General features: G+C 46.8%; 1 protein-coding gene across 1 annotated transcript; it reads left to right on the forward strand.

The window, feature by feature from the left end:
- The first annotated feature begins 267 nt into the window (after window positions 1-267).
- Keap1 (kelch like ECH associated protein 1) lies at window positions 268-8543 on the forward strand. The gene is made up of 6 exons (XM_076848919.2): window positions 268-348; window positions 1944-2629; window positions 5260-5945; window positions 6979-7184; window positions 7440-7616; window positions 7846-8543. Exons 2-6 carry the CDS (start codon window positions 1991-1993, stop codon window positions 8010-8012), a joined length of 1875 nt encoding a protein of 624 aa, XP_076705034.1. The 5' UTR covers window positions 268-348; window positions 1944-1990; the 3' UTR covers window positions 8013-8543.
- The last annotated feature ends 13605 nt before the right edge of the window (window positions 8544-22148 follow it).

A 22148-nucleotide genomic window follows, 5' to 3' on the forward strand; every position in this document is an offset into this window, starting at 1 on the left:
GGAGCACCGGGCCTCGAACCCGGGGCTCTGACTCCAGGCACGCGGGTGGGTGCCAGTCTCTCTGAGGTCTCCCGCCCCGCCGCGTCGCAATGGCGGGCGCTGTGGTCGCAGCTCTGGGGCCGCGTAGCCTGGCGACAGCGGGCGGGGCGGGGGAGTGGGGAGAGGCCCCCTCCTGTCCCCGCCGCCCGAGGCCAGGGGCCGTGGGGGACTTTTATTGTGAAACGGCGTGCGCCCGGCTCTGCTTAGTCATGGTGACCTGCGCGCGCTCCGCGCCTCCCCCCGGCGCGCAGCGATGGAGGCGCCCGGGCCCGGGCGGCGGAGGCGGAGCCCGAGCGCGGCCATGGCGGGGTGAGTGAGGCGGCCTGGGCTCCGGCTGCGGCCACCGTGGGCGGCACACGCCCCTGCGGTAGTGCTGGGGAATCGGGGAACCCAGCGCCGCGGCCACGGGCGCCCCCGAGTTCGCGCGGCCCCGCGCAGGGCCAGGAGGGCGCGGCCCGGATCTGATCGTTTTGTTGGACGGCGAGACTCGCGGGGTGGCCAGGGAGCCACTGAAACCCCGCGAGAGGCCCAGGGGGCGCCGCCTGGACAGAGGCCTGGGGACCCCGCGGCGTTAGGGGGCTGGATCTGCGCTTTGGGGTTGGCAGCCCTAGAGGCTGCGGCGGGGTCACTTCCTCTCTTCTCCAGGCCTTGGTGGCTGGGCTCAGGCGGGACATGCGCAATCCCCCACTTGTCGCTTAGTTGAGGAAAGTGTCCAGCGCCCAGGGGTCACCGTTGACCGATTGGCCAAAGATTTGAGAGGCAAGCGCGGGCCCTTGGCACGGGAAAGGAGGCCGAGAAGCGCCCTGGGCCCTGTGGATGAGGGCGCTCTGGCAGACACAGTGGAGTGGGCAGCCGGCCAGCCACCCGCTTACAGGCTCCTGAGCAGTGCCAGGCCCAGGGCGGGACGCACAGAACCGCGTCGGGGGTGGGAGGACAATGCTGACCTACACGGGTCTCCCTGCCTCCGAACCGCTGGGACTGGGGCAGAGGGACCGTCCGTCCTCGACAAACCAGCAAAGAAAAGCATTTCATTTCCTGACACGTGCTGTAATGGAAATAAAACAGGGAGGAGGTGACTGTGGGCTGAGCCCCAGAAAGATGAGATCCATAACCCAGGGAACCTCTTGCAGATTCTACCCCTCCCCCAACCCCCTTTCAAAACATAACTCTTTTCCTGGCTCTAGTCTTGAGGCGTCTCCACGAATCCCTATCTCTCCTACACCATTCCTTGATTCTCCCGGCTGTCTCTTATCTGCCCCAGGGCCTTTGCATTGGCTTTCTTCTGCCTGGAACTTCTCCCTCCTCTTTCTATGTGCATTCTTGTCTCAGCTCCAGCCTCACCTTCTTAGGCCTGATTCATGGACAAAGTCACATAGTCACAGTGCTGTTGTAATTTTCTTCCCGACCCTGATTTCTGCTCAGAACTTGCTTATTTTCTTTATGGTCCTTCCCTCCCTAAATGTCAACTCCATGAAGGTCGGGTTCTTGTCTGTCTTGCTCAGTGCTGTGTCCTCAGTGCTCAGAACAGTGCCTGGTACATAGTTGGTGCTCCATAAATGTTGGTGAGGTGAATGAAGGAATGATCTTGACCTGCTCCAGGCAGGGGAGGGCCACCAGTTGGCTGCAGAGTGGCTAAAGGAAGCCATGGGTAAGGACAGGCTGTATAGGGTCTGGCGGGCCATTGAGGAGTTTGGTTTTACTCTTTAGGGCACAGGAAGTGTAGAGGATTCCCAGTGGGGGGAGGGCATCTAATCTGTTTTTAGAGGGGCCTTTGGGCCCTACTGAGGTTGGAGGAAGTAGAGTACAAATGGACCCTGCTTCACCCAGTTTACTTGGCTAGGAGGCCCGGCAGGTGCTGGCCCAGCCCGACCTTGCCCCCAGCTGCTGTACTCTCCCTCCTCCAGGCCCCTGACTGCCAGCGGTGGTATTGCCCCTTGTCACCTGGAACCCCATGCAGCCAGAACCTGGGCCTAGCAGGGCTGGGGCCTGCAGCCGATTCCTGCCCCTGTGTTCACAGTGCCCCAAGGGGGCAGGGGACGCGGTGATGTACGCTTCCACTGAGTGCAAGGCTGAGGTGACACCCTCCCAGCATGGCAACCGCACCTTCAGCTACACGCTGGAGGATCACACCAAACAGGCCTTTGGCATCATGAATGAACTGCGGCTCAGCCAGCAGCTCTGCGACGTCACGCTGCAAGTCAAGTACAAGGACACCCCGGCTGCCCAGTTCATGGCCCACAAGGTGGTGCTGGCCTCATCTAGCCCTGTCTTCAAGGCCATGTTCACTAACGGGCTGCGGGAGCAGGGCATGGAGGTGGTGTCCATCGAGGGCATCCACCCCCAGGTCATGGAGCGGCTCATCGAGTTCGCCTACACAGCTTCCATCTCCATGGGTGAGAAGTGTGTGCTCCACGTCATGAACGGCGCGGTCATGTACCAGATCGACAGTGTGGTCCGCGCCTGCAGCGACTTCCTGGTGCAGCAGCTGGACCCCAGCAATGCCATTGGCATTGCCAACTTCGCCGAGCAGATTGGCTGTGCTGAACTGCATCAGCGGGCCCGGGAGTACATCTACATGCACTTTGGGGAGGTGAGCACAGAGGGGGCTGCGGGACAGTTGTCAGGAGACCAGGATGGATGGGTGGTCCTCACCATCTCCCTTTGAGATGGGAAGGGTCAGACTTTGTGGTACTTCCTGGCAATGTTTAAGTTCCTCCTGTAGTGGTTGGGACCAACTGAAATCTGGAGCAAAACTAGCTTCTGAGTTTTTTTCTTTTTGGTACCAGGAATTGAACTCAGGAGCACTAAACTACTGAACCACATCCCTAGCCCATTTTTTGTATTTTATATAGAGACAGGGTCTCCCTGAGTTGCTTAGGGCCTCATTAAGTTGCCCAAGCTGGCTTGAACTCTCGTTTCTCCTGCCTCAGTCTCCTGAGCTGATGGGATTTCAGGCATTCATCACCATGTCCAGTGGTTCTGAGCTCTTTATGCACACATCTGGAAAGACCCTGGTGAACAGCTCTGGGAGATACAGTTCGTCTTTGTGGGTGTCTAGGTTTCCTGATTTCTCTGGGGTCAAAGGTGAGGACAGAGGGTGGTGACTATGACAAGAGCCTATCCCCAGAGTGGGCTGAGCAGGCAGTCAGCAAATATTTATTGAAAACCCATGACAGGTGGCAGACTGCAGGTTTGACCCTTAGCTGTATTTTCTGGGTCTACGCAATGTTGTCTCTACAATTTTTGGTTTCATTTTCATTTTTTCAGTGCAGGAAGTTGTCAAGAAAAAATAATAGGAGAGTTCTCTTTTAAAAAAAAAAATCACAAGCATGAGCCCTGATTCTTGGGTAGCAGTAAGTAGAGAGGTTTTACCCAGGAGACAGTAATACATTTGAGCTTCTGTAGTGTGAAAATGCCAAGCCCAATATGCTTAAAATCTAAAATCTTTTGAGCACTGACACCACCAGTGGAAAATTCCACACCTGACCTCATTCAATGGTTCACAGAACACAGGTGTACTAAACATTGTATGCAAAAGCCCTTCAGGCCATGTATATGAGGTGTAAGTATTTTATTATTTTTCTTAATTGTTTTTGCAGTGCTAGGGACCAAATCCAGGGCTCATGCATGACCTGAACTACTATGTCCTCATCCTTTTTTTTTTTTTTTTTTCTGCAGTGGGGGAAGGGTTGAACCCAGGGATGCTTTACCACTGAGCTGCATCCCCAGTCTCTTTATTTTGAGACAAGGTCTCACTAAATTGTTGAGGGTCTCCCTAAGTTGCTGAGACTGCCTTGGAACTTGTGATCCTCCTGCCTCAGCCTCCTGAGTTGCTGGTATTACAAGTGTGCACCACCACACCAGGCTGCAGCTCTTTTGATCTTTTTTTTTTTTTTTTTTTGAGACAGGGTTTCACTAAATTTCCCAGATTGGTTTTGAATTTTCCATTCTCCTGTATCAGCTTCTGGAGTCACTGCAATTACAGGCATGAGCCACCATTCCTGGTGCTAAGCACAAGGAGTATTTATTGAACACTTACTTGCTGGGGGCTGGCCTCTGTTCTAGGTGACTTATATCCTTTAAATTATTGAGTCATCTTCTGAGGAAATACCCACCTTCTGTGCCCCAGGCTCTAAACCTTAAGAAGTCCTGTATTTTGAGGTGCTACCTGGAAATTTTTGAGTTCCTCCTCTAGTAGTTGGAACTAACTGGGGTAGATGCTACCCTGGTCCCTGTTTCTCTCCTTTGGGATGAATGTTCTCCACTTCTGTAAGACTTGGGGTTGACCGGATTCCTTGAGGAGCTCCTGCGTTAGTCCTAGGGCTCATGGTTTCTGTGATGATGGGTCTGGCAAGTAGGTCCCTCCACTAGCTTGTCCCACGTTTCCTTCTTGGGACTACATGGGTTTGGGATACCTGAACCAAAATTGTTTACACAGACAGGTGCCTGACAGGAGATATTTGTCTGGGCCCACCCTCCCTGTGTCCCCCCCGGAGTGGCCTTGCTATGATGTGCCTGTTAATACAACCTCCATTCTACAATAGAGGAAAATCAAGGCCTTGGGCATTCAGAGGTTTTCCCAGGATGGCATAGAAAGTGGTAGGGTTGGCATTGCAGCTCAGGCTGACTACTTCAGAATCTTTATATATTTTTTTCCTAGACTATCACTATTGCTTTTTTTTTTTTTTTCCTTTTTCAGTCAGTCTGCCCTTTTGAAAAAAATGCAGTTTTATTTAAAAAAAGCATATGTTTTTATAGTTCAAAAACCAAGTGATACAAAAAAGTATACAGTAGTTGTGTCTTTGCCTGTTTGTCTTTTTGCCACATAGTATTAACTCGCTTATTCATTTCACTCATCTGAAGTATATCTCTGGTAGGTAGAGTGCTTTCTTAGATAGCCCTCGGTTCCATCCCCAGCACCAGGGTGTGGGAGGTGGGGAGGTGCACAGCAGTTTGGTCTTTGCCCATTTACCAGAATGTGTACTTCAAGCCTGGCACATAGTATTAATTCATTTAATTCTCACAATTTATGAGGTTTTCTGCTATTTGAATATCCATTTTACAGATGAAAACCAGTCTGTCAAAGGGACATTGAATAACTTGTTTAAGGTCATTGAGTACCCTGTTAGTGGTAGTACAGCTAGTGCTTGGAGAAGGACTTGGGGGAGGGTGGAATGGATACACGTGGGAATCAGCCTGTCACACTAGCGCCCTCTGCAGGTGGCCAAGCAAGAGGAGTTCTTCAACCTGTCCCACTGCCAGCTGGTGACTCTCATCAGCCGGGATGATCTGAACGTGCGCTGTGAGTCCGAGGTCTTCCATGCCTGCATCAACTGGGTCAAATACGACTGTGAGCAGCGCCGCTTCTACGTGCAGGCCCTGCTGCGCGCGGTGCGCTGTCACTCGCTCACACCCCACTTTCTGCAAATGCAGTTGCAGAAGTGCGAGATCCTGCAGTCGGACTCGCGCTGTAAGGACTACCTGGTCAAGATCTTCCAGGAGCTCACGCTGCACAAACCCACGCAGGTGATGCCCTGCCGGGCGCCCAAGGTCGGCAGGCTCATCTACACGGCCGGCGGCTACTTCCGACAATCCCTCAGCTACCTGGAGGCCTACAACCCCAGCGACGGCACTTGGCTGAGGCTGGCCGACCTGCAGGTTCCACGGAGTGGCCTGGCGGGTTGTGTGGTGGGTGGGCTGCTGTATGCCGTGGGCGGCCGAAACAATTCTCCCGATGGCAACACCGACTCCAACGCTCTGGACTGCTACAATCCCATGACCAACCAGTGGTCGCCCTGTGCTCCCATGAGCGTGCCTCGCAACCGCATCGGGGTTGGGGTCATCGACGGGCACATCTATGCAGTCGGAGGCTCCCACGGCTGCATTCACCACAACAGTGTGGAGAGGTAAGTGACAGGGCCTGGAGGTGGGGACTCCCAGGGTCCCATTCCTAATGGTCCCATTGGGATCCAGGGATTCTGATGTGTGCCCCTACTCTTCTCCCTTGTCTTGGGGATGTAGAAGCCAAGCTGGCCGGAGATTTATAGCCAGTGACCTTGATCATTGTGTATAGGTCTGGAACTGCTGACTGGACTGTCACAAACCCATATGGCTCCTTTGACACACTGGGGAAAAATCCCATCACTTTGAAATTGTTGTAATATGCTAATTTTGTTGAAAGATAACACCTGGCCAGGCCTGTAGCCTGTGGTAGAGCCCTTGCTCCGCTGGTGTAGGGCCTTGGCTTCTGCCCCAGCACCCAGTGAAAAACAAACAGATGCCCTACTGACTGAGGGTACCAGGATTCTGGAGTTGGTGGGTTTGGAGTCAGACTGAAAAATGAGAATTTTTAAATAAGTGCCCCAGAGTCTTCTAATGGATGTGGTCTGCGAATAGGATGGGATGATGCGTCACCCTCTGCAGGCCACTTTCAAGAAAGAGAGGGACACTATTAATAACTCCAGCAACACAGGTATGAACTCAAAGTGCCCATGTGGTCACCCCGTCTCTGATCATCACACTTTGAGGAAAACCACCCCGGAGTATTCTAGTTGTTAGGATTGGGGTTCTGGAATTGAACACCAGCTCTGCTGCTCCTCGGTGACCCTGGACATGCCATCTCACTGTTCCAAACTGACATGTCATCATCACAGAGTGTGGGGCCCAGGGGTCCCAGTGTCACCCACATTGTAACCTGAGCAACTCAGGAAGCTGAGGCAGGAGGATTGCAAGTTCGAGATCAGCCTGGGCTATAGGCAAGACCCGGCCTCAAAATAAGAAATAAAAAGGTCTGGGGATGGAGCTCGGTGGTAAAGTGATCCTGGATTCAATCCCTGGTACCACAGTGAGGGGGAAAAAAAAGTATGGGGCCCATCATAAGTGTGTCAGGAAGGTCAGCTGTGATTACTGTTGTCACCATTTTTATTATGCCCTTCGCAGGTATGAGCCCGAGCGTGATGAGTGGCACTTGGTGTCCCCAATGCTGACGCGGAGGATCGGGGTGGGCGTAGCTGTTCTCAATCGCCTGCTCTATGCCGTTGGGGGCTTTGATGGGACGAACCGCCTTAATTCAGCCGAGTGTTACTACCCCGAGAGAAACGAGTGGCGAATGATCACCCCCATGAACACCATCCGAAGTGGGGCAGGTGGGCGTGAGCTGTGGGGAGGGAGCATCCAGGAACACCCCCAATTTGGGGTGAAACTCCACCAGGCCTGGGTGAGGCCTCTTCCTGTTTTAACCCTCAAACCTGCGGTGCATGTAGAAGAGATAGAATCTTCCAGACTCCAAACTTCTTGCTCCTGGCTTTGTTTCTGAGGGGTCCCTGGGAGAGAGGGAAGATGGTGGCTGGGCTCCCCAAGGCCAGGCCCCAGAGTGACCCTCCCTGCATGGTGTGGTTTAGGAGTCTGCGTCTTGCACAACCGTATCTATGCCGCCGGGGGCTACGATGGTCAGGACCAGCTTAACAGCGTGGAGCGTTTTGATGTGGAGACAGAAACATGGACTTTTGTAGCCCCCATGAAGCATCGTCGAAGTGCCCTGGGGATTACTGTGCACCAGGGGAGAATCTACGTCCTGGGTGAGGCCCTGGGGACTGGGTAAAAGAGTCCAGACTGCCCCCCACCCCCTTGATGCTGGGGATCAAACCCAGGTCTTGAGCTCCACCCCCAACCCTACTCCATTTCTGGGGGTCAGGTGGCTGCTTTTGCTGTGATCTGCATGGAAATGCTCTTCATCTCGCTGCTGCTTTGTGTTTCCTCCCACCGTCGCTGGCCCGAGTAGTGACTGCCCCTCCACTCTCCCCACAGGAGGCTATGATGGTCACACGTTCCTGGACAGTGTGGAGTGCTACGACCCAGACACAGACACCTGGAGTGAGGTGACTCGAATGACATCGGGCCGGAGCGGGGTGGGCGTAGCTGTCACCATGGAACCCTGCCGGAAACAGATCGACCAGCAGAACTGTACCTGTTGAAACACTTTTGTTGTTTGGGGGAGAAAAGAAAGCATTGTATTCATACCCAACAACAAAGAGGAGGTTACGGAGTGGATACTCATCCTCCAGGAAGGGAGGCTGGATGCCTCCATATCCAAATGACACCGCCGGAGCAGACCAGAGTGGGAACCCACAAGCCCCTCCCTATAGCCCAGGAGTGTCCATCCAAGACAGACCTCTTGGGAGGGGAGTAGGAAGGGCATGCTCCCAGGTGAGGTCCCACCGCCACTTGGGAGGGACTAGGATACCACCAGCTGCCACCTCCCCTTGGGGTGAAAACAAGTGCCAGATCAGACTGGCTTTTGTTTCCTGCATCTTTGCAGTTGGTTCCCAGAGACCTCTAAGGGGCCAGGTGAGATCGCAGGGGCCGAGGTCCCTCAGGAAGTGTCCCCAGGGATGGGCCTGTACATAAAAGCCACTGGGTTTCTCTGCCCTGGACAGTCATTTTGTTGATAAGTAACCCTGTAACTTTCCAATGAGAATAAAGAACAAACTAACTAGTGTCTTCCACCCGGGCTCTTGCTGGAAGGGCTTCTACTGAAATGTACTTAAAAGTCTTCAATTTAGGATTTGTATTTGAAACCAGTTTGTAATCTCTACTCATCACATTTTGCCCTTTCTCTCCCAGGTGAGCCACACAATTGTCTCTCAGTTTCAGCTGCTTTGGAAGCCAGTGACCTAACTCTTTGACACATCTCCCAGGATGCCCTGAGGTTTATTTCATACCTTAATGCAGTTCACCTTTTTTTTTTTTTTTTTTTTTTTGGTGCTAAGGACTGAACCCAAGGATGCTCTACCACTGAGCTACATCCCTAGCCCTTTTTTTCTTTTTTAATTTTGAAGATAGGGGCTCACAAAGTTGCCCAGGCTGCCTTGAACTTATAGTCCTCCTGCCTCAGCCTTCCAAGAACTGGAATTTCACAAGTGTGCCACCGTACCAGACAGTGCACATTTTAAAGATAGATGATCTTTAATATGGCTTCTAAATTTGAAAAAAATCTAGCCATTTTTCTGAAATTTTATTTGGGTGACTGGGTATTAAATGGACAAAAGCCAGAGGTGGTGGTGCATGCCTGTAATCCCAGCTACTCAGGGGGTTGAGGCAGGAGGATCACAAATTCAAGGTAGCCTGGGCAACCTAGCAAGACCATATCTCAAATGGAAAGGCTGGGGTGTAGCTCAGTGATAGCATATTTGCTCAGCATGTGCTTGGCCTTGGGTTCTATCCCTAGTACTACATAAATAAATAAATAAAATTCATCATGGAAGCAAAATTGAATGTTACAGAGAAATCTGAAATCTTTCTCTATTCCAGCCTTTTTAAAGAAAAAAAAAGTTTAGTTATAGATGGACACAATATCTTTATTTGATTTATTTATTTTTATGTGGTGCTGAGGATCGAACCCAGTGCCTCACACATGCTAGGCAAGCGCTCTACCACTAAGCCACAACCCCAGTCCCATTCCAACCCTTTTAATCTTTTCTTTTTGTGGTGCTGGAGATTGAACCTAGCTAGGGTCTTAGTGCATATGAGACAAGCACTCTACCAACTCTGCTATATCCCCAGCCCAACTCTTTTAATTTTTTTTTTTTAATTAAAAAAATTTTATTTGTTTGTTTTGTTTTTTTTTGTGCTGGGGATCGAACCCAGGGCCTTGTGCATGCAAGGCAAGGACTCTACCAACTGAGCTATATCCTCAGTCCCTCGTCCCTGAAAATTTTTTTTATGGTATCAGGGATTGAACTCAGGAGCACTTGACCACTGAACTACAACCCCCAGCCCTATTTTGTATTTAGAGATAGGATCTCACTGAGTTGCTTAGGGCCTTGCTAAGTTGCTGAGGCTGGCTTTGAACTCTTAATCCTCCTGTCTCAACCTCCCTAGCCGCTGGGATTACAGGTGCACACAACTGTGCCCAGCTCCAATCCTTTTTTAAAAAACAATCTTTATTGATTGATTTATTTATTTTATGTGGTGCTGAGGGTCGAACCCAGTACCTCACCCATGCAAGGCAAGTGCTCTACCACTGAGCCACAACCTTTTAATCTTAAGAAACAAAACTTAGCATTCATGCTCTGTGTGCTACATTCCACATAGAAAGTATGGCATAATGTTGCCTGTATTCTGCAACTTGCTTTTTCCCTCTCGGTAAGACTTTTATTAATCTGTGATGTGTCCGACCGCCGCTCTCCTGGGGATAGAGCCCAATGCCTGGCAGGAGCTGGGCAGGCACTCTACCTCACCTCCACCCCCAGCCCTGCCACTTCCTTCCAACAGGACACCATGTTCTATTCTCTTTATCTCTTGACTATGGACACTGTTGAAGTTGTTCCCATTTTTTGCTCCTTAGGCACCTGTCTTTAGGCGTCATTCCATTTCTCAGGGTGGATGCTAGAGGTGGGACTTATTAGATGGCAGGGCAGGCTCAGTCTCACCAGTGCTGTCAGAGCACTCTCCAGGGGCGGTGACATCATATTCCTGAGGACGGGGTTCAGCTCCACATTCCTGCTGTTTCTAGTTCTTTATGATTCAGTCACATTCACACACTGATCGCCCTGTGCCTTGATGGATCTTCCCTTGTACCTGTCTGCTTTCTTTCCTTTTTTTTTGAGCTGGTCAGATCATGTTGCCCCAGCTGGCCTGGAATTGCTGGACCCCAGTGATCCCTGCCCCAGCCTCCTAAAGCAGCTGGAACCACAGGCACCACCACACCTGGTCTCCTTTTGTGTGATCTTAAAGGACTTTTTGTTGTTGTTCTGAGGATTTATCCCAGGGGGCCACCACTGAACTACTACATCCCCAATCCATTTTGTTTTGTTTTGAGACAGCGTCTTGCTAAGTTGCTGAGGCTGGCCTCAAATTTGTAGTCTTCCTGCCTCTACCTCCTGAGTTGCTAGGATTACAGGTTTGTGCTATGGCACCTTGCAGGACTTTTGATTTTTGCTATTTTCTGCAACATCCTATTCACTTGTTAACTTATTGTCTCCTGCCAATACATTAATTCCTTTTTTTTTTTTAATCAAAGTTAACAGGGTTTTTTTTTTTTTTTTTTAGTTGTTATTGGTTCTGTTAAGACCAAGAATCCTAACTAGTACAGTCATCAAGACTTTTTCAAAATATATATATATATATTTTTTGAATTTTTTTAATATTTATTTTTTAGTTTTTAGCAGACACAACATCTTTGTTTGTATGTGGTGCTGAGGATCGAACCCGGGCCGCATGCATGCCAGGCAAGCGAGCTACTGCTTGACCATATCCCCAGCCCATCAAAATATATTTTTTCAAATATGTTTAAATTTTGTTTTTACTTTTTTTGGGGGGTGGGGGTGGGGGTACCGGGAATTGAACTCAGGGGCACTCAACCCCTGAGCCATGTCCCCAGTCCTATTTTGTATTTTATTTAGAAACAGGGTCTCACTGAGTTGTTTAGTACCTTCCTTTTGCCGAGGCTGGCTTTGAACTTGTGATCCTTCTGCCTCAGCTTCCCTGAGCCTCTGGGATTACAGGCGTGTGCCATCATGTCTGGCTTTACATTGTTTTAAAATCCACTTGGCAGGCTTTGTTGTGGCTCAGTGGTAGAACGTTCGCCTAGCACGTGCAAGACCCTGGGTTTGATCCTCAGCACCACATATAAATAAATAAAATAAAGGTATTGTGTCCAATTACAACTAAAATATATTTATATATATACAACTAAAATATATATATATATATATATATATATATATTTATATAAAATATATATTTTAAATCCACTTGGAATTTGCTGGTATACATGGTATGAAGTAGGAATTTGATTTTCTTTCCCCAAATATATATTTTAAATCCTCTTGGAACTTGCTGGTATACATGGTATGAAGTAGGAATTTGATTTTCTTTCCCCTCTATAGATAGCCAGTTGCTACCAACTACTCCTTAAACTATTTTTTTTTTTTTTTTTTTTTTTTGTGGTGCTGGGGATTGAACCCAGGGCCTTGTACATGCAAGGCAAGCAATCTACCAACTGAGCCATATCCCCAGCCCCTCAAACCATTTCTTGAATCTTTTTTTTTTTTTTTTTTTTAATATTTTTAGTTGTAGATGGACACAAAGACTTTATTATTTATTTATTTGTGGTGCTGAGGGTCAAACCCAGTGCCTCATATGTGTGAGGTAAGTGCCCCACCACCACTGAGAAACCCAGGACCCATTTCTTGAATCTTGAATCATAGTTTTGAAATGCTATCTGTACCATATAACAAACCTCCATATATGTATGGGACTCTTCTGTTTTGGGCTATTCTGCTTTATTGACCTAAAGTCCACTTTGCATCAAGTCCATTATTAGTATTACTGATTTGTAGCATGTCTTAATGTCAGATAGACAAAGTACCCTTTTTCAAATAATCTTGGGTTTTATTGCATATTTATTTCTCACTATGAAGAATGCATTCCCGTGGGAAAAAATTGGGGGAAGGGATTGCTGGGAGGAATTGCTGGGGATAAAACCCAGGAGTTTGTACATGCTAGGCAAGTACTCTACCACTGAGCTACATGTAGCTTCAGCCCTGTTCCGTGAAAAATCTTGAAACCTTGATTAAGTTGCATTAAAATTATTGAGTTGAAGAGAAATTATATTTTTATAATATTAAGTTTCTTTCCTCATGAATGGATATTTCTCTATTTAAAGAAGTCCTTGATGTCTCAGGAAAGCTTTATAATTTCCCCCAAAAGGGCTTGCACAGGGGCTTCTAAAGGGGCATTTCATAGGTCTTGTTGCTATTATCAATGGGATTTTACTGGTACTGTGTGGAATCTCCATGAGCTGAAATAAGCCTCTCTTTATTAGTTGATCATCTCAGATATTTGTTATAGTTTAAGCCTGAGAGTCATCTCTGGCACTTATATGAAGCATGCAAATCCTCTCTGTTCCTCACTTTCCTAATTTATAAAATGGGTATCATCGTGCCTGGCATCTGAAACACAGTAAAGAATATAATTGTATTAATCCACTCTCCATCACTATAACAAATATTCAAGACAATCAACTGATGAAGATGTAAGGTGTAAGGTTTATTTTGGCTCACAGTTTTGGAAGTTCCAGTCCATGATTGGTTGTCCCTCTTGCTTTTGGGCCTGTGGCAAGTCAGAACATCATGACATGTGGATGGCAGAGCAAAACCATTCACCTCATGGCAGAAAATGAAACAAAGAGGAAGAGATCAGGGTCCTGTAATTGCTCCATAATTCCTACCAGGGCATGTCTCCAGTGACCTGAAGACCTACCCCAGGCTCCACTTCTTAAAGGCTCTACTAAAAAGTGCCAGTCTGGGCACTTTTTTGTTTTTGTTTTTGTTTTTTGTTTTGGTAACAGGGATTGAACTCAGGAACACTCAACCACTGAGCCACATCCCCAGCCCTATTTTGTATTTTATTTAGAGACAGGGTCTCATTGAGTTGCTTAGCACCTCGCCATTGCTGAGGCTGGCTTTGAACTTGTGATCCTCCTGCCTCAGCCTCCAGAACCACTGGGATTATAGGTATGTGCTGCTGTGCCCTGCCAGGACTTAATATATGGACCTTTGGGGGCCACTTAAGTTCCAAACTATAGCAATAATAAATGAAGTGTTATTGATTAGGAATGCTGAAAGTGCTGGAAATCTATAACATTTGGGCAAATTATCAAGGTCGTTAGGTTAAAATGCTCATAATAACCTTTAATGACAGCACCACACTTTGTTATCTAAATTGCTCACTGGCTGGCATTACCTGTGAAACATCAGTGTTTCTGTCAGCCATACCTGTCTTAATCTATGAGGGTTTGTACCTCAGGAAGGACCCCCTGGGCTGCCTGGAAGTTTTCTCTAGAAGGAGTGCAGCAACCCATGTGGGCATCCTGTTTGCAAGGAAGACAAGTTGGAAAAGGAACAAAACTGGAAGATCTCTGGGGTGTACAATACTCTGACTAGTTGCTACTTTTTAAATTAGATTTCTTCAAAACTCACGAGCAATTTGTATTTCTTATAAGTCAAATACGACTTCCAAGGCGTTAAAAAGCTTCCTATTTAAAGGACTTGTCCAAATCCAAGTCCAAGCTCCATGTCCACCATTGATTGTTAACTTTGATTTTATTATACCAACTTTTTTTTCAGTGTGCGGGATCAATCCAGGGCCTTGCACATGCTAGGAAAGTGCTCTACCAGTGAGCTACACTCCCAGATCTTTTCATTTTGAGATAGGGTCTTGCCAAATTACCCAAACTGGCCTTGAACTTGTGATCTTCCTACCTCAGCTTCCTGAGTAAGGCAAACCTTATTCTAAGTTAATTGCCTTGTGTATTTCAGCTTAGTAACATGAAGCTGCCTAATACAGGCCTTAGGAGACTCCATAGCTTCTACTTTTGTCCTCTTAGAATGCCTCTGTCACTATGTGAAGATGCTTGGTCTAGTCAATGGGACAACAGGAGGCTATGCAGAGAGAGAGGCCCAGCCAGCAGTCAATGCCAGCACCAGCCAGTCTCCCATTGGCTCCCCTGCTGATTATGAATTTATCAAGTCAATACCACTTAGAGTAGAGTAGAATCATGAGAAAATATAGCATGATTGTTTTAAGCCTCTGGAAAAAATGCTGTAAGTTATTGGAGCCTGGGATAAAATGCTATAGCTTATAGGGGATAGAGAGAGGATGGATGGTTGGTGGGTCCAGGGTGCAATTGGACAGGAGGAAAAACATAGCATTCTGTAGCAGAGAAGGGTCACTGTGGTTGAAATAATTAATTGTATATTTTAAAATAACTAATGTTCCCAGTACAAAGAGGATAGATGTTTGAGATGGTGCATATGCCAGTTACTCTGGTCATTATAATTGTATACATTTATTTAAATCACAACTGTAGCCCATAAATATATACAATTGTGTCAATTAAAATAAATTTTAAGTTATATATATTTAAAGTGTATAACTGAATAATTTCATTTACATATACACTGTGAATATTCACAATTAAGCTAACTAACATTCCTCCCTCACCTGATTTTCCTTCTTTCCTTCGCACTCTTTGTTGTCTTCATTCTCTCTCCCTCTTTTTCCTCTTTCCTTTTTCCCTTTTTCTTTCTTTGTCCCTTCCTTTCTGTCTCCTCCCTCCCACTCTCTCCTCCTCCTCCTCCTCCTTTCTTCTCTCCCCTTCCTTTCTTCCTTTCCTTAAGATCTACCCTGTGGCTGGGTATATGGCAGCTCAAGAGGCTGAGGTAGAGGATCTCGAGTACAAGGTCAGCCTTGGCAACCTACCAAGAGCTTTTGCAACTTTGGGGAACACTGTCTCAAAAACAAAAAAATAAAACAGGGCTCAGTGGTAAAGCACTCTTGGGTTCAATTTCCAGTAACTTCTGCCAAAATAAATAAATAAAAATCTACCTTGAAGCAAATTTCAAGTATACAATATTGTTAACTATATTATTGTCCATAAGATCTCCAGAACCAGCTTGTTCTTTGTCCCCCTTGATTGTCCCCCATCTCTCCATTTCCCCATCTTCTACTGCAATCTATCTTGTTATTATCCACACATATCTGGTAAGAAGAAGCAATATTTTTGGTTGCTTTTTTGCAGTGCTAAGGATGGAGCCCAGGGTGTTGTGCATGCTAGACAAGTGTTCCACCATTGAGCTACATCCCCAGCCCTAAACTGACAAATTCTTGGTCACAATGATGGTAGAATAAATGTGTGGCACTAAGTAGAATTGATCAAGTGTTCCAGATATTTCTGCAAGGGTGTGGATTTTGCCAGCTGTGTGGAAGAGTAGCTATTCAGCCTGTTAGGATTTCAGTTCAACACAAGGGAGCTCCCTCCCACACACTTTTTATTTATTTATTTATATTTGGAACCAGGAATTGAACTCATGGACATTTAGCTACTGAGCTACATCCCTAGCCCTTTTTTTTTTTTTTTTTTTTTTTTTTTGAGACAGGGTCTCACTAAATTGTTGAGGCTGGTTTTAAACTTGCAACTCTCCTGTATCAGCCTCCTAGTTGCTGGGATTTCAGGACTGAGCCACCACACCTGGCCCAAGGAAGCCCTATTATCAGATCTCTTGGGACTTTGTGGAACAAAGTCATACCTCTTCCAGGTGACAGCCCTGCACATATTCAACTACTCAATAAGTACCTGCTGATGATGTCAGGAACTGTGCGAAGCATATGATAAATATATTTAAAGCAGCTGTAGATCTTTCTTGTGGTTTCTATTTTGGAAGAAACAGTTAAAGTTCCTTAAATGATTTCTCATGGGACATGTGATATGATAAGTTCCTTTATCAGTTAGTTTCACTCCCCCTCCAACTGTAAGGAGTGAGCTTCCCCTTTCCCGACTTTGGGGGGCAAGACAGGGGAGAACCAGAGGGGGCTTTGAGACTTGTTACATCAGTGGGGACCACCGAAGCCCTCCCAGGGGTCTGCCTCGAATCGGATGGGAAGAAGGTGTTGCTCTCCGAAAAAAAGGGGGAATGATGGACCCCTTTCGGGTGTGGGGAGAGCCATGACAGGCAACCCTCAGCAAACCAGGGGACAAGGCAAGTCCTGCTCAGGAAAAATGCTGATCTCCAATGCTGTGGAGATCTGAGAAAGAGAGAATGACTCCTGGGGTCCCCTCAGCAAGGAACAAGATAGGGGTATCCCCAATAAGATGGGATGATGCCCGGGTCTCCTGTAGGCAGGAAGAACAGTGCTGGGGCCAGTAACCAGGGCTGAAGAGCGGATGACGTCAGGATTCCCCCTTTCCCCAAGGACACGGGAGCAACCCTGGGATCACTTTCAGGGTAAAGAGATGACACCAAGTGTTCCCCTAAGGCACGGGGACTGATGCCAGGGTTCTTTCCGGAAAGGAGGAGGACGCTGGGGTCCCTTTCAAGAAGGAAGTGATGCCAGGGTCAGTTCAACAGCCTCAGGGCCCATCGCACCTGCTGCGGTCGGAGCCCCACCAACTCCCTAGCGTTTCTGCTCTTTTAGTCTTTGGGTTCTAAAGGCGAAGCGGTTGCTCCCTTATTGGCGTCTTCTCTGTTAATGACAACCATGCCAGCCAATCGTAGCGCGGGAGAAACCCTCTGGCTCCACTTCGCCGTGCTTCTCTTTTTTGCGCGTGCGCTGCTTCCTTATCCTGCTGTAGCTCCCCAGCTTCACTCTGGGGGGCGCTCGAGAGCTGGCGCTCTCAAGCCTACCTCCTTCCCTGATTGTCAATGACCCATTTTATTATAATAGTTACTACTTGATAGGGTTGTTTTAAAAGCAGAGTGATAATTTACGCTAAAAACAAAAAGAGTCGGGCGGAGTGGAGCACGCCTGTAATCCCAGCGGCTCGGGAGGCTGAGGCAGGAGGATTGTGAGTTCAAAGCTAGCCTCAGCAATAGCAAGGCGCTAAGCAACTCAGTGAGACCCTGTCTCTAAATACAAAATAGGGCTGGGGATGTGGCACAGGTCGAGTGCCCCTGAGTTCAATCCCCAATAACAACTACCACCAAAAAAAAAAAAAAAAGCCTGCCTCAGCAATTTAGCAAGGTCCTGAGCAACTAGATTCTTCTGCTTGTGTAGCTTTTGTAGGTATCTGCCATGGCATCCAGTGACACTGTTACTATTTTGATGGGCAAGTTCTTTTTCTGTGCACAGATTGTTTTATTTGTGTGAGTTTTGTTTGTTTTGGTATTGGGGATTGAACCAGGGACGCTTAACCACTGAGCCACATCCCCAGCTCTCTTGATTTTTATTTTATGAGAGGATCTTACTAAATTGCTTAAGGTCTTGGTAAGTTGCTGAGACTGGCTTTGAACTTGAGATCCTCCTTCCTCAGTCTCCTCTATGCATATATTCTTATTTTTATTTCATCTTTTCTTCTTCTTCTTCTTCTTATTTTGCAGTTCCTGCGCATGCACATATTTTAAAGCAAGGTCATATAGTAAAGAATGTTTTGAAACCTGTTCTGGCAACATCTTGCATTTAAATAAATATAGCCATCACAGTGGTGCATGCCTGTAATCCCAGTGGCTTCAGAGACTGACACAGGAGGATTGCAAGTTCAAAGCCAGCTGAAGCAACTTAGTGAGGCCCTAAGCAACTCAGTGAGACTCTTGTCTCTAAATAAAATACAAAATAGGACTGGGGATGGGGCTCAGTGGTAGAGTGTCCCTGAATTCAATCCCTGGTACTATACCATATATAAATCATCTCTTTTTAAATATATTTTTAGTTGTAATTGGGCACAATGCCTTTATTTTATTTATTATTATGTGGTGCGGAGGATGGAACCCAGCGCCTCGCACGTGCTAGGCAAGTGCTCTACCACTGAGCTACAACCCCAGCCCTCCAGCTCATCTTTTAAAATTTGTTTTTGTAGTTATATATGACTTTATTTTGTTTCAATTTTATGTGGTGCTAAGGATCGAACTCCTGTGCCTCACATATGCTAGGCAAGTGCTTTGCCACTGAGTTAGAGCCCCAGCCCCAGCTCAGCTCATCTTTCTTAATGACTGCATATTGAGCCAACATACAGGTGAAGAATAATTTAATGACCCCTAATGATGGATATCTGGGTTTTTATTAATTATTATTCTGACCAATACTATAATGCAATGCCTTTTATTTGGGGCATTGGCCATTTTCACTTTTAAATATTCATCCAATTGTTTCATTAAGGATATTTAATAAACCTCAAAGCTTGAGTCAAAATGCATGCATTGTTGTCATGTTTTTGATAAATATTGTCAGATAGTGGGCTGTGACTGTGGCTCAGTGGTAGAGTGCTGGCTTAGCATGTGCAAGTCACTGGGTTTGATCCTCAGCAACACATAAAAAATAAATAAATAAAATAAAGGTATTATGTTCAACTACAACTAAACAAAAAAAGTTTTAAAAATGTTGTCAGATACCCCTAGAAAGCTATGTGTGTCAGCTCTTTTTTTTTTTTTTTTTAATATTTATTCTTGGGGCTGGGGATGTGGCTCAAGTGGTAGCGAGCCTGCCTGGCATGCGTGTGGTCCGGGGTTCGATCCTCAGCACCACATACAAACAAAGATGTTGTGTCCGCCAAGTACTAAAAAATAAATATTAAAAAATTCTCTCTCTCTCTCACTCTTTAAAAAAAATATTTATTCTTAAAATTTTAGGTGGACACAATATCTTTTACATTTACGTGGTGCTGGGGATCAAACCCAGTGTCTTGTGCATGCTAGGTGAGCACTCTAGCACTGAGCCCCAGCCCCAGGCCCTGTGTAACCCAGCTCTTACCAACACTAACAAGTGCCTGCCCCCAAAATGGTTCATATTTGTATTATTTGCTAATAGATGAGGACACCTGAGAAAAATAGTGTTTTATTTTATTTTAATTTGCACTTCATTATGCTTTTTCTTTTTTTTTTTATAAAAAATATTTTTTTGTTTTCTGAGTAACAATCTCCCTTTGTTTTCCAGGGTGGTCTCATCCTCCTGCCTCAGCTTCCCAGATGCTAGGACTATAGTTGTGCACCCCAGAACTCAACTGTTTTTATGCTATTTTTTTTTTTTAAGAGAGAATTTTTAAATATTTATTCTTTAGTATTTGGCAGACACAACATCTTTGTATGTGGTGCTGAGGATCGAACCCGGGCCGCATGCATGCCAGGCGAGCGCGCTACCGCTTGAGCCACATCCCCAGCCCTGTTTTTATGCTATTAAAGAGGGTGAAATCGTACCCATATCTCAAGGTTTTATGTACATAAAATAATAACATAAGTATCGGAGTTGAGCAGGGATCCGAGACACATATCAGCTACTTGGGAGGCTGAGACAAGATTATACCTTGAGCCTGGGCAACAGAGTGAGATCCTGTCTCAATTAAACAAAATATCAACACTAACAACAACAACAACAACAACAAAAACCCATAAAGCATTTGAGAATAAAAACAAGAATTTCACCCTGTTCTCCTCACCCTCCCCAATAAAATCCATCTGTTAAATATTTAATTGATTGTCACTCCATTTTTAGTGACTTGCAATTATTTCCCTCCCCTGCTATTATGATCATGACCCAGGCCTCAGTCTCCTCATCTGCAGTGAGGCCAGTGATAGTACATATCTCAAAGGCAGATGGAGTGTCCATGAGATAATCCCCTTAAAGAGATTGCCACAGCCTGCTGCACACCCATACCTCATCTACTTGGGAGGCTAAAGCAGAAGGATCTCTAGTTTGAATTGAGCCTGGGCAACTTTTTTTTGATAACAGGTGTTGAACCCAGTGGTGCTTAACCACTGGGCCACATTCCCAACCCTTTTTAATATTTTATTTAGAGACAAGGTCTCGCTGAGTTGCTTAGGGCCTCACTAAGTTGCTGAGGCTGGCTTTGAACTCGTGATCCTCCTACTTCAGCCTCTAGGGCTGCTGGGATTACAGGTGTGCAGCACCACGCCTAGCACCCAGGCTGGGCAACTTAATGAGACTCTGTCTCAAAATATAATTTAAGGAAGCACTGGGGGTGGCACTTTGTGGTAGAGCACTTACCTAGCATGCCTGAGGCCCTGGGCTTCAGCCTCAGTCCTGGGTAGGGTGGGGAGTTTATCACAGGGCTGAGCCCCCTGGGAGAGGGGGTACCACTTGCTCAAGACTCATGTCAACTTCAGAGAATGAACCATCTCCACTCCTTCCCCAGGTCCGTGGGTCCTATTTAGATTTCAAGGTCTCCTTGCTACTTTCTACTGACCTGGGTCACCTTTGCCTGAGGGAAGGTAACCCCCTTCCTCGGGGCAATTTTAAAGAGCCAGCAGATGATTAGCACCATTCTCACCCTTTGACCCACTTTCTCAACCTGTCACCATGTCTGGACACAAGAGGTGTTTGGAACATCACAACTGCCCTTTTTACACCGGGGTAAACTGAGGCTGAGAGCAAGAAAGTTCACCCAAGTCCACTCAACCATTCTCTGAAGGCTGGAATTGGTGGTGTCACTTCTGACCCTCAACCCAATGCCCTTTTCCCATATCTGCCTCCTTTTGAAACTCTCTAGGGACAATGTCTGTGCCTCCTCTTTGCTTCTTGCATAAGTTCAGATCCCCTGGAAACTTCTACCTAGTTTTCCAGCTTTGCTTCTCTCCCCTGGATCCAGGATGGCCCCCACTCCTCTGGGATTCTGCTGCCACAATCATGCAGGCGAACTCTTTGTCCTTTACGTGAACTCCCTGGCTTAGTTCAAGAACTGCACATCTAGCCAGTAGCCACTGGCCAAGTGTGACTACTTCATATAAAGGAAACATAAAATTCCTTCAGTTGTAGGCACATTTCCAGTGCCCAACAGTCACATGTGACTAATGGCTGAGTTGGATAACTCAGATATAGAACATTATCATCCGAGAAAAGTTTGATTGGACAGTCTCATTCCAGGGAACCCCTCCCCACAAGTCTGGGACTGTGGTCTGCATTTGTGTGTTTGTGTGTGTGCTAGAGATTTAACCCAGGGGCTTAAGAATGCTAAGCACATGCTCTGTCACTGAGCTTCATCCCTAGCCCCTCTATTTTACAGTAGACCACTGAAGGTTGGAAAGATCACCCCCATCGCTGGGACAAAAACCTGAGTCTTGGTGGCTAGTGACAATTTAGGCAGGTCAAGCAGGTCAATCTTTCTATCCACCTTTCCTTAGACCCAGGCATGATGCCCTCATTCTCAGAACATTCACGTCACACGTCACACACATCTTGTGATTGATTGTATCTAAGCACTTAAACACTATGCTGCATAGTGGTTTATTAAAGCCCAGAGACAGGGCTGGGGTGGATCTCTCAGATATACAACTGAAAGACAAAAAAAAAAAAAAAAAAATCCAGAGACAAGTCAGTATAACACTGACCACAAAACCACACACATCACAAACATTCTACCCTCCATATCTTTATACCTGCAAATGTTGTTCATTAGTATATAACCAACACCAGGACCCTTTTATTGATACCAGGAGTTTGTTAGTCTAATAAAAGTTGGAAAAATGAGATTTGAAGCCAGGTGTGGTGGCACATACTTGTAATCCCAGTGGCTAGGAGGCCGAGACAGGAGGATCATGAGTTCAAAAGCCAGTTTCAGCAACAGGGAGGTGCTAAGCAACTCGAGAGACCCTGTCTCTAAA

The sequence above is a fragment of the Callospermophilus lateralis genome, chromosome 1, assembly GCF_048772815.1.
Source record: "Callospermophilus lateralis isolate mCalLat2 chromosome 1, mCalLat2.hap1, whole genome shotgun sequence".
NCBI lineage: Eukaryota > Metazoa > Chordata > Mammalia > Rodentia > Sciuridae > Callospermophilus > Callospermophilus lateralis.

What these genes read in the sequence shown, in the direction of transcription:
- Keap1 (XM_076848919.2), top strand. Translation starts at nt 1,991, where the DNA reads ATGCAGCCAGAACCTGGGCCTAGCAGGGCTGGGGCCTGCAGCCGATTC. An exon ending in CACCATCCGAAGTGGGGCAG is followed by an intron (nt 7,185 to 7,439) that starts GTGGGCGTGAGC and finishes GGTGTGGTTTAG; the next exon opens with GAGTCTGCGTCTTGCACAAC. An exon ending in GGGGAGAATCTACGTCCTGG is followed by an intron (nt 7,617 to 7,845) that starts GTGAGGCCCTGG and finishes CTCTCCCCACAG; the next exon opens with GAGGCTATGATGGTCACACG.